General features: G+C 35.2%; 1 protein-coding gene, 1 long non-coding RNA gene and 1 pseudogene across 2 annotated transcripts; 2 read left to right on the top strand and 1 right to left on the bottom strand.

Annotated features, from left to right (window-relative positions):
- Window positions 1-1985: 1985 nt before the first annotated feature.
- LOC113636509 lies at window positions 1986-3176 on the top strand (annotated as a pseudogene).
- A 1250-nt stretch (window positions 3177-4426) lies between these two features.
- On the bottom strand, window positions 4427-4946 carry LOC113636499. The gene is made up of 3 exons (XR_003439074.2): window positions 4823-4946; window positions 4544-4602; window positions 4427-4459 (listed from the first exon to the last, which is right to left on the bottom strand). It is a non-coding gene; the product is annotated as an uncharacterized LOC113636499 (long non-coding RNA).
- Window positions 4947-7954: 3008 nt separating this feature from the next.
- Window positions 7955-13265, top strand: LOC113636505 (M1-specific T cell receptor beta chain-like). The gene is made up of 5 exons (XM_047810283.1): window positions 7955-7976; window positions 8114-8319; window positions 10718-10748; window positions 10848-11186; window positions 13027-13265. The coding sequence occupies exons 1-5, from the start codon at window positions 7955-7957 to the stop codon at window positions 13263-13265; spliced, it is 837 nt and encodes a 278-aa protein (XP_047666239.1).
- Window positions 13266-13799: the final 534 nt, after the last annotated feature.

Genomic DNA, 13799 nt, shown 5'->3' with positions numbered 1-13799 from the left:
CTGCACTGTACAGAAACTAACACACAGTTTTGTTATACTGAAAGCAGTTATTCTGAATTTTTAATTTACATAAAGATAAAGATATAAAAAGTTTATATTTTTGACACGTTGGATTATTAGGAGACAGCTCATTCATTTAGAGACAAATCTATCTCTAATGATCCTTAGTGATCAGTCTGTGCTCCTCTGCTGGTCTGATCATGGAAATCATTGATAGAGACCTGAACAGCTGTACCACTGTTTAATATGTGAAGCTGCACTCAGACCAGTGTTGTATAAAGTACTAGAAAGCAATACTTAAGTAAAAGTACAAATATCGTACTAGAAAAAGACTTTGGTAGAAGTAAAAGTCACCTTTTAGAATATCACTCAAGTAAAAGTCTTAAAGTATCTGATATTTACTGTACTTAAGTATCAAAAGTAATTTTCTGATATTTAATGTACTTAAGTATTTGAAGTAAAAGTAAAAAGTAAAATTTCAGTGATTTTCGGTAGGCATAAGAGCAAGGACAGTTCTAGGATTTCATCTTTAGGGGTTTTAGCCCTCAGTGAGAATTTATAACAAGAAGAGTTTTATATTATATGCTATATGACTACATAGTAAGCCAAAAGTTGTGGTATTATTAAATGGCAAAAGTGGACACCAAAATTTTATGCATGATGTAATGATGCCAGTCTTGTATTAAATCTGTTCATGTATGTGTGCATTCTCTACAAACAGTGTGTCCAATGAATGCAGTCATTAATAAACTAATATTCACAAGACAAAGACCAAATCAATAAATGTTATTTTTATTTAGTATTGATATTGCGTTAATATTTTGTTTGTACTATCAACTCTGGTAATAAGAATAGTGATGTTTCACTGCTTTTGGTTGCTTTTGTTTGACTCCAGCTCTGACTGTGCTTCTCCGTAGAATGTGCAGACATTCAGTGACACTCTATAGGAGCAGTAACTCGCCAAACCTCCCTTATTGCAGTCGCACACATTTCTTCTGATTTTATTTTGTAGTAATGAGTAACGAAGGTGCTTGGTGGAAATATAACGGAGTAAAAGTATACATTTTATCTAGGAAATATAGTGTAGTAAAAGTGAAAGTTGACAAATTTAAAAGTAAAGTACAGATACGTGAAATTTTTACTTAAGTACAGTAACGAAGTATTTTTACTTCATCACATTACAACACTGACTCAGACTCAGAGCACAAGAACCTACAGCAGACTGTAAAAACCACTGGAAACATCATCTCTTTTACATTTAATGAGGAGCTTTATTGAGAACAAGAAATCATACATTTATAAAGCAACCAACTTTGTGGATATCACCCTCACCCTTCTCCTGCTATCTGACAGAAGGTATCAGAACATCTGGATCACCACTGGCAGCCACTGTAACAGCTTCTTTCCCCAGACAGTCACTCAGTACAGTAACTGAACTAAACAAACACAACAATAACACATCTAATCACTTCCCAAACCTTCCATCACCACCTCATTAAAACAACAGCTACATCAACTATTAAATAATCTTTTCTAATATTCAGGCTATGTGTACTGCAAACTTTACATTCCACAGCTCAGAAGATGCGGATTCTTGTATTTGATGTATTTATTAAAGATTAGCTTGATGTGCTTTTGTTATACACCTGGATTGTCGTGGTGAGACAAAGGCGAGTGAGGATCCAAATGCAGTTTAAAGTTTAATACTCCAAAACACAAGAAACAGATAAACAGGCAACCAGGCAACACAAGGCAGAACACAGAGCTAACAGGAAACGGGAACATCTACATAAACATACAACGAGTAACACCAGGGAAGTGAACAAACAGAGTAGAAATAGCAAACAGGAACCAATCACAAATTGGAGACAATCAGTGACTAAGATTGAGTGCAATTAGTGTCCATGGTAACAAATGAGTGGGGGGAGCAAACAATCAACAACAGGGCAAGACAGCAGACAGAAACAGGGCAAAACACAGACAGACTCATTACATGGATATTGTAATGATTGGGATTCCAGGGGGTATTCCAGAAAGCAGGTTATGTGACATACCTGGGTATGTTTAAGGGTAAGTTCGTGGATAACCTCAACTTTCCGTTCCAAAAACGGAGGTAACTTTCTGGGTATGTATGTAACCATAGCAATAGACTCTCTGAGGATAACCTGCTCGGGAGCAGGTTATGTTTCAGTGTAACTTCGTTGCAGAAGGTTGGTGAGCATGGCATGCCCTTTTGATGAGGATCCTGTGGATGTAGAAGCACAAATTATAAGATTTTTTTTTCAGCGGGAGAGGGTTATAAGACCGCATATTGATGTGTTTGCATACCCTAATGAATATTTGAAAGAGCATTATCGTTTTTCAAAAGATTCGTTAGTTTATTTAAAACGTCTTTTAAAACCATATCGCAAATGTGACAAACCACGGTTCTGCGCTTAGGTTTTTTGCGTCTGGCCATTTTTTGTACAGTGTGGGCGATTTAGAGCATGTGGGAAAGGCAACTGTGTGTAGAGCCGTTCGTACAGTATGTCTGGCACTTAAACAGTTCTTACCCACGTTTGTGCAGTTCCCTGGCCATAAACCTCTGCTTGTTATCAAAGACGAATTCCACAGAGTGGCTGGTTTGTCCTTTGTAGTAAAATCTATGACGCATATTTAATATTTAGTCATATTATTTATATCTATACATGTATTCATTATGCACACACACACTTCATACTTCCATAACTTTCTGTTTCATGGTTTCAAAATGTAATTGCATGCATTGATGGCACTCACATTCCTATTAAAGCTCCACCAATAAATGAAGGAGACTATGTTAATAGGAAATCTATTCATAGTATCAATGTGCAGGTAACAACTTAATTTTTTCCCTTCTTAAAATCATTAAAGTCATTACTTTTTCCACTAACTAGGTAATATGTGAGGCAACCCAAATCAATACCAATGTTGAGGCAAAATGGCCAGGATCTGTGCATGATGCCAGAATTTTCCGCGAGTCATCATTATGCCAGACATTTCAGCAGGGTATGTTTTGCATTATACAATTGTTTTTTTTTTCCTTTTTACATTCTATTTGTGTTGTACACTTCAATCATTACAGGACAGTACAATTGTTACTTGCTGGGGGACAGAGGATAACCTTGTCTGCCCCATTTAATGACACCCTACCCTGAACCTGAGCCTGGACCACAGACACGGTGGAGATGACTATAGGGATCCTCTTGGTTTCAGTGTCTGCATGGGCTCCGATTAAGTCCAGAGGGGGCATGCGACATTTTAGTGGCTTGTGTTGTGCTTCACAATATTGCCACTATAAGAGGAGAGAGCCACCCTCCTTGTATTGAGGAAGATGGCCCAGAGGAACACCTACAGATTTTAGAGGCCAACAGAGACGGAAGACTTTTGAGAGACAGGATCTGTCAAAATTACTTTTATTAATTTTTTTGCACTGGTCTGCCAGGCAGGTTATTTCTTTATTTCCCGAAAACAATAAAAGTAAAATTCAACAAAATGTTTTTTTTTTTATATTGCTTTACACATACATACACACACGCACAATATTATATATATATAGGGGGCACGGTGGCTTAGTGGGTAGCACGTTCGCCTCACACCTCCAGGGTCGGGGTTCGATTCCCGCCTCCGCCTTGTGTGTGCGGAGTTTGCATGTTCTCCCCGTGCCTCAGGGGTTTCCTCCGGGTACTCCGGTTTCCTCCCCCAGTCCAAAGACATGCATGGTAGGTTGATTGGCATCTCTGGAAAATTGTCCGTAGTGTGTGATTGCGTGAGTGAATGAGAGTGTGTGTGTGCCCTGCGATTGGTTGGCACTCCGTCCAGGGTGTATCCTGCCTTGATGCCCGATGACGCCTGAGATAGGCACAGGCTCCCCGTGACCCGAGGTAGTTCGGATAAAGCGGTAGAAAATGAATGAATGAATATATATATACACACACACACACACACACACACACCACTTTTAACATGCAACAGATTAATATTCAGACAAGTTCTCACCTTAATGTGATGCTCCAGTAATTCAATTTCAAGTGCTGCTTTTTTAATGAGGAGCCTTTTCTCTTCCATTTGAAGCTGTATAAGGTCCATCTCCATGTCACTTTTTCTTATTTGTTTTTGAAGGTGGACCTTATAGTGCTCCTTTGCTGGCAACTAGGAAGGTGGAAAAAATGTAATGAATGAGATTGTTTGTTTGGGCAGACAATAAAATTCAAATATGGACACCTGGACACACATTCTTACCCTGCTTCGATTGTGTGCTGAGGTTGAAGGACCCTCATCTGTGGGCAAATCCCTAGGTATGTACTGTGAAAGGACAATGACAGTTTGTAATGCAAAAAGGGGCCATACATTATGATGGTATGTATCATACCTCAGTGGATCTACCAGCATAGTCCACTTCTGTCACAGCAGATGTGGTCTCTTCATCGTCATCTTCATCCTACAGGAGAAATATTCAAGTATACATTATCTGGCAAAAAAAAACCTAAAAGCAACTAAAGATACCCGACAACAAATCACTTACAACTGTGACAGACTGTGTTCTTTCTGGAGGGTCCAATAATACAATCCGTCCATCAGTATCTATAAGAACACACAACCCATTAAATTCTCAATGTTATCAAAGAAAATAATACATGAAAAGAGTAACATGTCAGACTAAGATCACAGTATCCTATACATCATATGCAGTTAAATAAAATAAGCCTACATAAAAATTAATCTTGTTCAAAAAGCCTTTAAGTGACAGAGATAGTAATTTATTAGGCCAAAAAATTAAAACAAATCATAGAGGTAAACTTACATTTCACCATTTTTTCACCATCACTTGTGGTGCATGGTGTGTGCGAGGAACTGCCCCCTGGAATGCCAGCAACCACTTTATTAAGGGACAGAGCCAGCTCCTCAGATGGGGTGAGGGGAGGTGGTGATGGGCCCCCGCCAGTTAGACGGGCTTCAGTCTTCTTTCTATTAGCTACATGACTGAATGATTATTCTAAATAATAATAATAATTGTTATAATAATAGTTTAGTAATTGTGTAATCAAATATTACTTTTTTGCAGAATGTTTTTGTGTTTCATTTTGACTTGGCTTAAATTACAAATTTGGTATTGGCTCCCGTTTTATTATAATGCAAAATAATGAAGTATGACTTATACATCCTTTTGAATATGTTATATCACTATGAAAGCATTTACTTTTCCTGCCATTTATTTCTTTAGTTTAAAATAATAATGTATATTTCTTATTTAAGGTGTAATCCTTCAGGAGCCACAAGAACTTTAATACACTCACACATTTACTCTGTCCGTTATTTTTTGCCAAGCCAACTCTCTTGCTTTAGCCGATGCAGCTGTATTGCTTCTTTTTAATATTATTGGCTTAAATTCCTCATAAGCGTGCATTAAAACCTCCAACTCCGCCTCTGTGAAATACACCGCTCTCTTTTTTCGCTTTGAGTTTCCATGGTGACTCGTGAAATCGGCGATCCATTGAAAATGTCTTTATATATGCACTGTGCATGCGCATAAACTCTGGGTAACCAGTTGGAGGTTGATTAAACTAACTCTTCTCAGGTGTTTTGGAACGGACATACTCATGGTATGCCTGTTTGGGGTAAATCAACCCAGAGGTTATGATTTATCAAATGGTAAGTTAACCAAGCTTTCTGGAATCCCCCCAGGTCCTCTTAAGCTTTCTTCCTCATGTCATCTCAAAGGTTTCTTCCATGCAACTGTTGCCTCTGGTTTACTCACGAGGGAATAAATCTACTTTAAAGTAGATTAAAAAATCCCTACATGGAATACATTCCTAGGTGGAATATAGGTGCACAAACAGTCTTACCTGTTCTCAAACTAAGGAGCTAGTATAAGTGTGGAATGAAGAACAAGCAACAAACAAACAACAGACTAACATGCTAACAGTGAACCAAGTGACCAGTGTGCTGCTTTTAAACTGATAATCCACCTCTTTTGGGTCACCAGTTAATGGTGATTATCACAGGGTCATTAGTCACTAACATGAAATGGAATTTCTGCCTGTTTTGTCCATGTTCAGCATTTCATTTCTTTGTCATGTTACACTCCATTTGTAGCGTTTCAGAAGTGTTTCTGTTTTTACCTCATCTATAATAAACATGAATTCATGGCCTTTTAAGAATAATACATATTACTTCTGATGGAATATATTTTCAGTGTTTTATAGACTGCAGGGCATGCTTTACTCACAAGATAGAGCTATTTACATGTTTACATTCAGTCATCTGTCTTTGTCAGTTTGTTTTTGAAGATCAACCATCATTTCTGGAACAATAACAAACTCTATGGTTGTTGTTTTGGTACAGTAAAGTCCAAATTAGCACTTCCATTTGTGAACTGGTCCTTAAAGCATCGATGTTTGAGATATATATATATATATATATATATATATATATATATATATATATATATATATATATACATATACATATATATATACACACACACACACACACACACACACACACATATACATATGTATATGTGTGTGTGTGTGTGTATATAATATTTTTCTGAACAAAGACCAACTAATGTGAAGATTGTTATGAAAGATGTTAACAGCTTCGCTCTAAAGTTTTATTTATTAATTTATTAAGGATTCATCAATAAAAGTCTAATTTATTGTATTCTAAATTCCATTTTTTATATAATCTTTAATACCAGTAATTCTGTATAAAGATCTATTTTAAGCTATATTTGTCTTCTGATCATTATAATTTTTGTTTAATTTTCTGATTGTAAGCTGACTTGTACTAATGTACAATGTATTGTACAATTTACTAGAAATGGACAAATTCTTCTAGTAAATTTAAATACACACCATGCTTCACACCCATTTAAGTGTTAGTTCAGTCAGGACCACTTGAGTCAAAATAAAGACAATTCTTTGACATATTTAAAATATTTATTTGCAAGCTTATGAAATTTACATTTGGCGGTATGGCTCTGTTCTGAATTCCCCATCCTTTTCATGAGCTCCATGAAAGCTAGTCAGGGAACAGCAGCAGCTTCATGGGGGGACAATCTCCCATTTAACTGGGAAAGCAGCCAGACAAATTCCCCCCATTTAGAACAGAGCCTGCATCAGTGACAACAGAATGACACCGATTAAGTTAAACACACAGTTCCAAGGAGGAGCTAGGGGAGGAGGTGGGTTGCAGCAATGCAGAGGAAACAGCCAAGCAGACAGACTGAAAAAAGCATTTAAATAGGGTGCCCTGTTTGAAAGGGACCAATAGCGCGCTTAGGAATCAGATCAGCTGATGGGCGGGGTTAGAAAATTGACATCAGCTGATAGCCGAGCTTGACTTTGTGGCCTGCCTGAACTGACTCTGAACGCTATATTTATAGTGACCCAGAAGAACTTTAAATGAAAGCTACTATTTTTAGCTTTCATTTAAAGTTGCTCCTTATTTTGTTGCTGTTTTTTGTATGGTATGTTTGTTTTTGTTTTTTTGTGCCTGGTCCTTCTGGGCCACCACAGGTATTTAAAATTAGTAAAAGAACAGGATTTGTTTTTAGAAAGTCAATAAATAAATCATCAAAATTATGATTTCAATACTAAAGATTTACTATAATATTTATCATTATTCTTCTGATGATGCTGAAGCCCCTAATACAGTGACAAAATATTTAATTATTTAAGCCATATTAGATTTTTACAGAATATATTCATTTCTCAATATTATATTATTCCCGTTACATTTTGGGTTCATGACATTTGAGACTGATTGTAAAGTCAGAATGTTTCACTAAGAATCTACAGCTTGTCAGTAACATTAGTGACACTGTCATGTGATGCTGTGGGTGGCGCTTCATGAACCTTTATGATGTTAACATATAGAGAAAAATATTTTCATTCAGATAAAACCAGTCATCATGTTCACTGTTATATTCATGTGTCTGTGGCTTTCACTAGGTGAGTTTTTCAAATATGTTTGAATTAGTGATTAATTATTCTGTGTGTTAAGAAAAGGCAGAATATGAGTCTTGCTTATGTATTTCTGGCTTTATTATTTAAAGGTTAAAAATATTATGTTTTCTTCTCTATGACAGGTTACTCCATGGCAGACTCAATAGAGCCACTTTTCACTTCGAAAGTTGTAGATGAAGGTGATGATGTTACTCTGTCCTGCAAATACAAAAGCAGTGTTACAGTAAACTACCTGCACTGGTACAGACAATATCCAACATCTAAACCTGAGTTCCTTCTTTATGTTACCCCAAGTGGAGATCTGAGTCTCCACCAAGAGAGAATGAATGTCTGCTAAACTTTATGGAGATAAACAAGTGGATCTGGTCATCTCCTCTGCTGCTGTATCAGACTCTGCTCTATACTACTGCGCTCTGGCACCCACAGTAACAGGAAATCCAGCTGCACTGTACAAAAACTAACACACAGTTGTTGTTGTTTTTTTTGAAAGCCGTTCTGTCAGAGCTTTAGATAAAGTTGCATGCCCTTTTTAGGGAAGTCTCTCTCTTACTTTCTCATGATTTTAAAGAGATTATATTATTGAAATGTTTTTATTATTATTATTATTATTATTATTATTATTATTATTATTATTATATCTTTAAACAAATGAGGAAGAATAAAGATGTACTGGGACTCCACTATATTCCCCAGATGTGTTGATATATATATCAAGCTGATGTCATATATATATATATATGACATCAGCTTGATATATATATATATATATATATATATATATATATATATATATATATATATATATATATATAATCAACACATCTGGGGAATATAGTGGAGTCCCAGTACATCTTTATTCTTCCTCATTTGTTTAAAGATATAATAATACACACACACACACACACACACACATATATATATATATATATATATATATGTGTGTGTGTGTGTGTGTGTGTGTGTGTGTGTGTGTGTGTGTGTAAAGAGAAAGTAAAGAGTCTGGTTTGTTCTGGATTAGTTTTTATATACACCTCCCTTTACATTTCCTATCCTGCATTGCAATGCACACTCACTTCCACATTCATTAGTTCAGTTATTTTATTGATTTATTTTTCCTGCTATCAGTTTAAGCGATTTCCCTTAAAGTGAATTTTGTGTGTTTAGTCCCCTGATAAGACAAAAAGTGTCATGTGAATTGATAGATTTCTCAATAGACAATACAGTTTCGTTGTTGAGGTTTACAATTATTTCCAACAACTGATTTCTACTAGTTTTTACTTTTGGTTTGTTAATATCTAATTATTTGTATAAGTACATTTATTTTACATTTAGAAATATTATGTTTATATAAAAAATACAAAAACATAACACAAAGAATAACACATACAAAGAAGTCAAACACTACCCAGTGTTGCAATTTTAATATAAGAGCTAATATAAAATGATTAATACAGACCATCTGTGTGTAAAAAAATTAACCATGTAAAACGTCATATATTCAAACATCCATATACATATGTAGAGAGACTTAATTCCTTTATAGTTTTGTATTGTTCATTGTAATGTTTATTCATCTATTACTGAGGTAACTTTATCGGTCACATTACAGTAACTAGACATAGTTAATTACTGTGACTGTCTGGCTTTTACAGCTTATACAGCAAACACACTGCATATGAGATTTAACGGTGTTAACAACCATCATACATAGCTGAAGTATTATTATGTGTCGTGTATATCCACAGCTGTACACAATGTATTTTAATAAATCCTAAACATTTTCTGTTGATCTGCTTGTGCTTATTTACATCTAGAATCGTTAAAGAATTATTCTAAACAACTTCCCCATTAGACTGCTTATGTTACTGTTTGCTGCAGACATAACAGAATATCTAAAAAGAGAAGCTAATTTCAGTAAAAAGTTCCTGTACTTCTAAAGAAAACGCGTGTTAAATGTCTGAACCTTGTGAGCACCAACAACAATATTTACTCAATAAAAAAATTATGCTATGATTTACAGTAAGTGGAAGAAGAACGGCTTAGAATAATACCTACAATGTCACTTTTCTACCACTAGAGGTCTCTGCATACACATGGTCAGGAACTATACACACATTCCCAGGCACAGGACATTTATATATTACATTCTATCCATAGATACGTATGCACAAATTATACACAAAACTACACATACACAAGATTAATATAATACATGAGACTGCAGGCCTTTTGAAGATAGGAATGGTGCTGATAATTCTTTTCAGCATTTTAAATAAAGTTTTTTGAATATTCAGAAAAATGTGAAAACATTAGGAGAATGAACACAAATTATAAACTGCAACAAGTCAATCATTAAATCAATCATTAAATATTTGTGTGAATTACTGGATTAGAAACAGATTTAATTTAATCAATGTAAATGAGGTCAGAAGTAACATGAGAAGTAAATTCTAGTCAGAATTGACATGACTACACCTCAGTAGGTGGAGCTAGATGTGGTGAGATACAGTTTACACAGTTTCACAAAGATACAGACATTTATATCTACTGCAAGAGACACACAGAACAATCATGTTATTCTTCTTTGTATTGATAGTTGTCAAAAATATTGGTAAGTCATTTATATTATATATAACCTTTAGGTAGATGCTGGAGATTTGTACTCTTACCTAAACAGGTCCTTAAGCAATGAAAGAAATGTTTATGATGTTACAATATCTTTACAGCAGGTGCTGTTGACAGCAGAATTTGAGATTTGTACTGTTACCTAAACATGGTGATTCATTTAACAAAAAAAAAGATGTTGAGTCCTTAAGCAATGAAAGTAGAAATGTTGTTTTAATCTCTTTACAGCAGGTACTGTTGACAGCAGCATTACAACAGACCAAACCATCATATCTTCAGTTGAAGGCAGCAACATCACACTGACCTGCACATATGATCAATCAGCTGATTATCTCCACTGGTATCGACAAAAACCTCAATCAGGACCAGAGTTTCTACTGCTGATTTATAAATCTACAGACACTAGAACTAAACATGAGCTTGACCCACGACTATCCATCAAAAGTCGTAAAAATGAGAATAAAGTAGATCTGGAGATCTTTCCTGCTGCAGTATCAGACTCTGCACTGTACTACTGTGCCATGCAGCCCACAGTGACACAAAACTCTAACAGACTGTACAAAAAGTCAAGCTATATATTTTTTCTCAGCAGGTGGAGCTGTTTATCTATTTTATTCAAACAGTCATTTACTAGTTTCTGTATTTTGATCATCTTCTTAACCAAATTGATAATGTTTGAACAATTCATGAAAAACAAACTGTTTGTATTAAGTACTGAATCAGATATGTTAGTGTGTGGAAAAACATGGGACACTCTGTTAAAAGTATACAAATCTCCATCAAGTTTGTCAAATACACTTTTTGTCAGTACAATCCAATTGTACTTAAGAATAAGTACCAGGTATAGGCTAGATATACTTAACCTTGGCTGTGTATTTGTCATTATAAGCATACTTACTTAATTTTAGCTTAATTATATATTAACACTTGAATAAACGTATTATTTGTATTACTGCAAAATCCTGATCTGCTCTCCTACAGCTCTCAGTTCTGTGCACGGCTGCAGATTTTCTTTCCAGACAAACAGGAGCTGCTTCTGCTTGTTTTGGGCACCACTGCACTATACATATATTTATACACACACTTAGACATCCTGTACAATCTGTAAATATATAATACAGACAGTCATACTACAAATACAAAGGCAGGTTTTATTTGATTTTCTTATTTTTTCTCCATGTGTGTTTTATTTTTACTTTGTTCATATACAGATGTTTCCAAACAATCCATTAGCACTGTGGCAGAGCTTGTACACTGATGTACGAGCTCCTCAGTGGCATCAGAAATGATATGGAGACCCTTGACAACGTTCAAGAATCCCTTAATGGTTTGTGTAGCCCTTGACGGCAGCCTCGAACAGTTTAAGGAGTTTGAATGTCACGCGTCCCATAATGACAAATTTGGAGCCTCAACTTGGTGAGGAGGAAGTGAACCCAGTCCATGAAGTTGAGTGTGTTTGCAACATTGGAAACATCAGCTGACATGTGTTCCCAGCTTTGAGTTTATATTTGGAATCAAGCCATTTATTTTCTATGACCATGTGGTTGGAAAATTTTACTGAGATTTGTTTATTCTTTAATTATATATTTTTCCCCAGTGAGCCATACATTCACTTATTTGTGATTAAATCCACAAACATCATTATTCACATGAACCTGCAACAATTATTTTGAAGTGTACAAATAATGTAAACACCACACAACCAGGTAGAGGCTTGCAGTATTGTATAGATGATTAATCTTGAAGTACTGTACAACAGAGCCATATTATTTACTCAATAGTTAAATAAAGTAAATATACACAGGTGCTGTATATTTAAGTTCATGAACTGCTTAGTATTTCAGTACAATATTACAATGTACAATGTTAGTAAATGTATAATGATAATGTCACAGAGCAAAATTACATTATTCACAATGTCCTTATAGTTGTGAGCTGTGTAATAATGTTATTAGAAGATCCAGCAAAATATGGAAACATTAAGAGAATGAATACAAATTATAAACTGCATTACGAACATTCAACATTTGTTTGAATTATTGAATTAGTAACATATTTAAATAAATCAGTGTAAATGATGTCAGAATTGACATGAGAAGTAAATTGTAGTCTGAGGAATTATGTCAGAATGTTCGTAATGCAGTTTATAATTTGTATTCATTCTCTTAATGTTTCCATATTTTGCTGGATCTTCTAATAACATTATTACACAGCTCACTATAAGGACATTGTGAATAATGTAATTTTGCTCTGTGACATTATATCATAATACATTTACTAACATTGTACATTGTAATATTGTACTGAAATACTAAGCAGTTCATGAACTTAAATATACAGCACCTGCGTATACAACCTATACCTTAAGGTGTTGCCTAATGTTTATGATGTTACAATGTCTTTACAGCAGGTGCTGTTGACAGCAGCATTACACCAGACCAAAATATCATATCTTCAAGTGAAAGAAGCAACATCACACTGACCTGCACATATGATCAATCAGCTCTCCATCTCCACTGGTATCGACAAAAACCTCAATCAGGACCAGAGTTTCTGCTGATCATTTATGAATCCACAGATAGTGACACTAGAACTAACAATAAGCTTGACCCACGACTGTCCATCAAACTTCGTAAAAAGGAGAAGTAGATCTGTAGATCGTTCCTGCTGCAGTATCAGACTCTGCACTGTACTACTGTCCCATGGAGCCCACAGTGACACAAAACAGACTGTAATTAACCAGTCAGCTTTCTCAGGCAGTTGTGTGCTCCTTCTGTCTGTTAGTGTTGGTGTTGCATGTTATTTGTGATCAGCCAAGAGATGACAGCACAAGCTATCAAGCTCATTAAAACACAAGTACTTCTTGGCACTGAACCCTTTGAGCTGGCAGAAATATATTTAGACAAAAATATCAAGTGAAATCATTCATTATCACTGATACTGTGAAGTGATGATCTATACAAAGTTACACTATAACAGTGTCACTTCCTGGGTGTGGCCTTGGACAGTGTTTTTTGTTCAGTGTTTTACTGTGCATGAGATTTAATGTTTTAATATGTGTGTATTTGGTTTTTAATATATATTTGACCATTACAGAATAACTAAATCTGTATAATTAAGAATTGTGGAAAATAAAAACACTGTTGCCAACATACAATAATAGAATAAATAACAATCTCTATT

This window comes from Tachysurus fulvidraco, chromosome 1 (genome assembly GCF_022655615.1).
Source record: "Tachysurus fulvidraco isolate hzauxx_2018 chromosome 1, HZAU_PFXX_2.0, whole genome shotgun sequence".
NCBI lineage: Eukaryota > Metazoa > Chordata > Actinopteri > Siluriformes > Bagridae > Tachysurus > Tachysurus fulvidraco.
Note: the sequence above shows the minus strand (reverse complement) of the source record. Positions and strands in the feature narration are given on the sequence as shown.

What these genes read in the sequence shown, in the direction of transcription:
- LOC113636505 (XM_047810283.1), top strand. Translation starts at nt 7,955, where the DNA reads ATGTGTCTGTGGCTTTCACTAG. An exon ending in GACAGCAGAATTTGAGATTT is followed by an intron (nt 10,749 to 10,847) that starts GTACTGTTACCT and finishes TCTTTACAGCAG; the next exon opens with GTACTGTTGACAGCAGCATT. An exon ending in CAGACTGTACAAAAAGTCAA is followed by an intron (nt 11,187 to 13,026) that starts GCTATATATTTT and finishes TCTTTACAGCAG; the next exon opens with GTGCTGTTGACAGCAGCATT.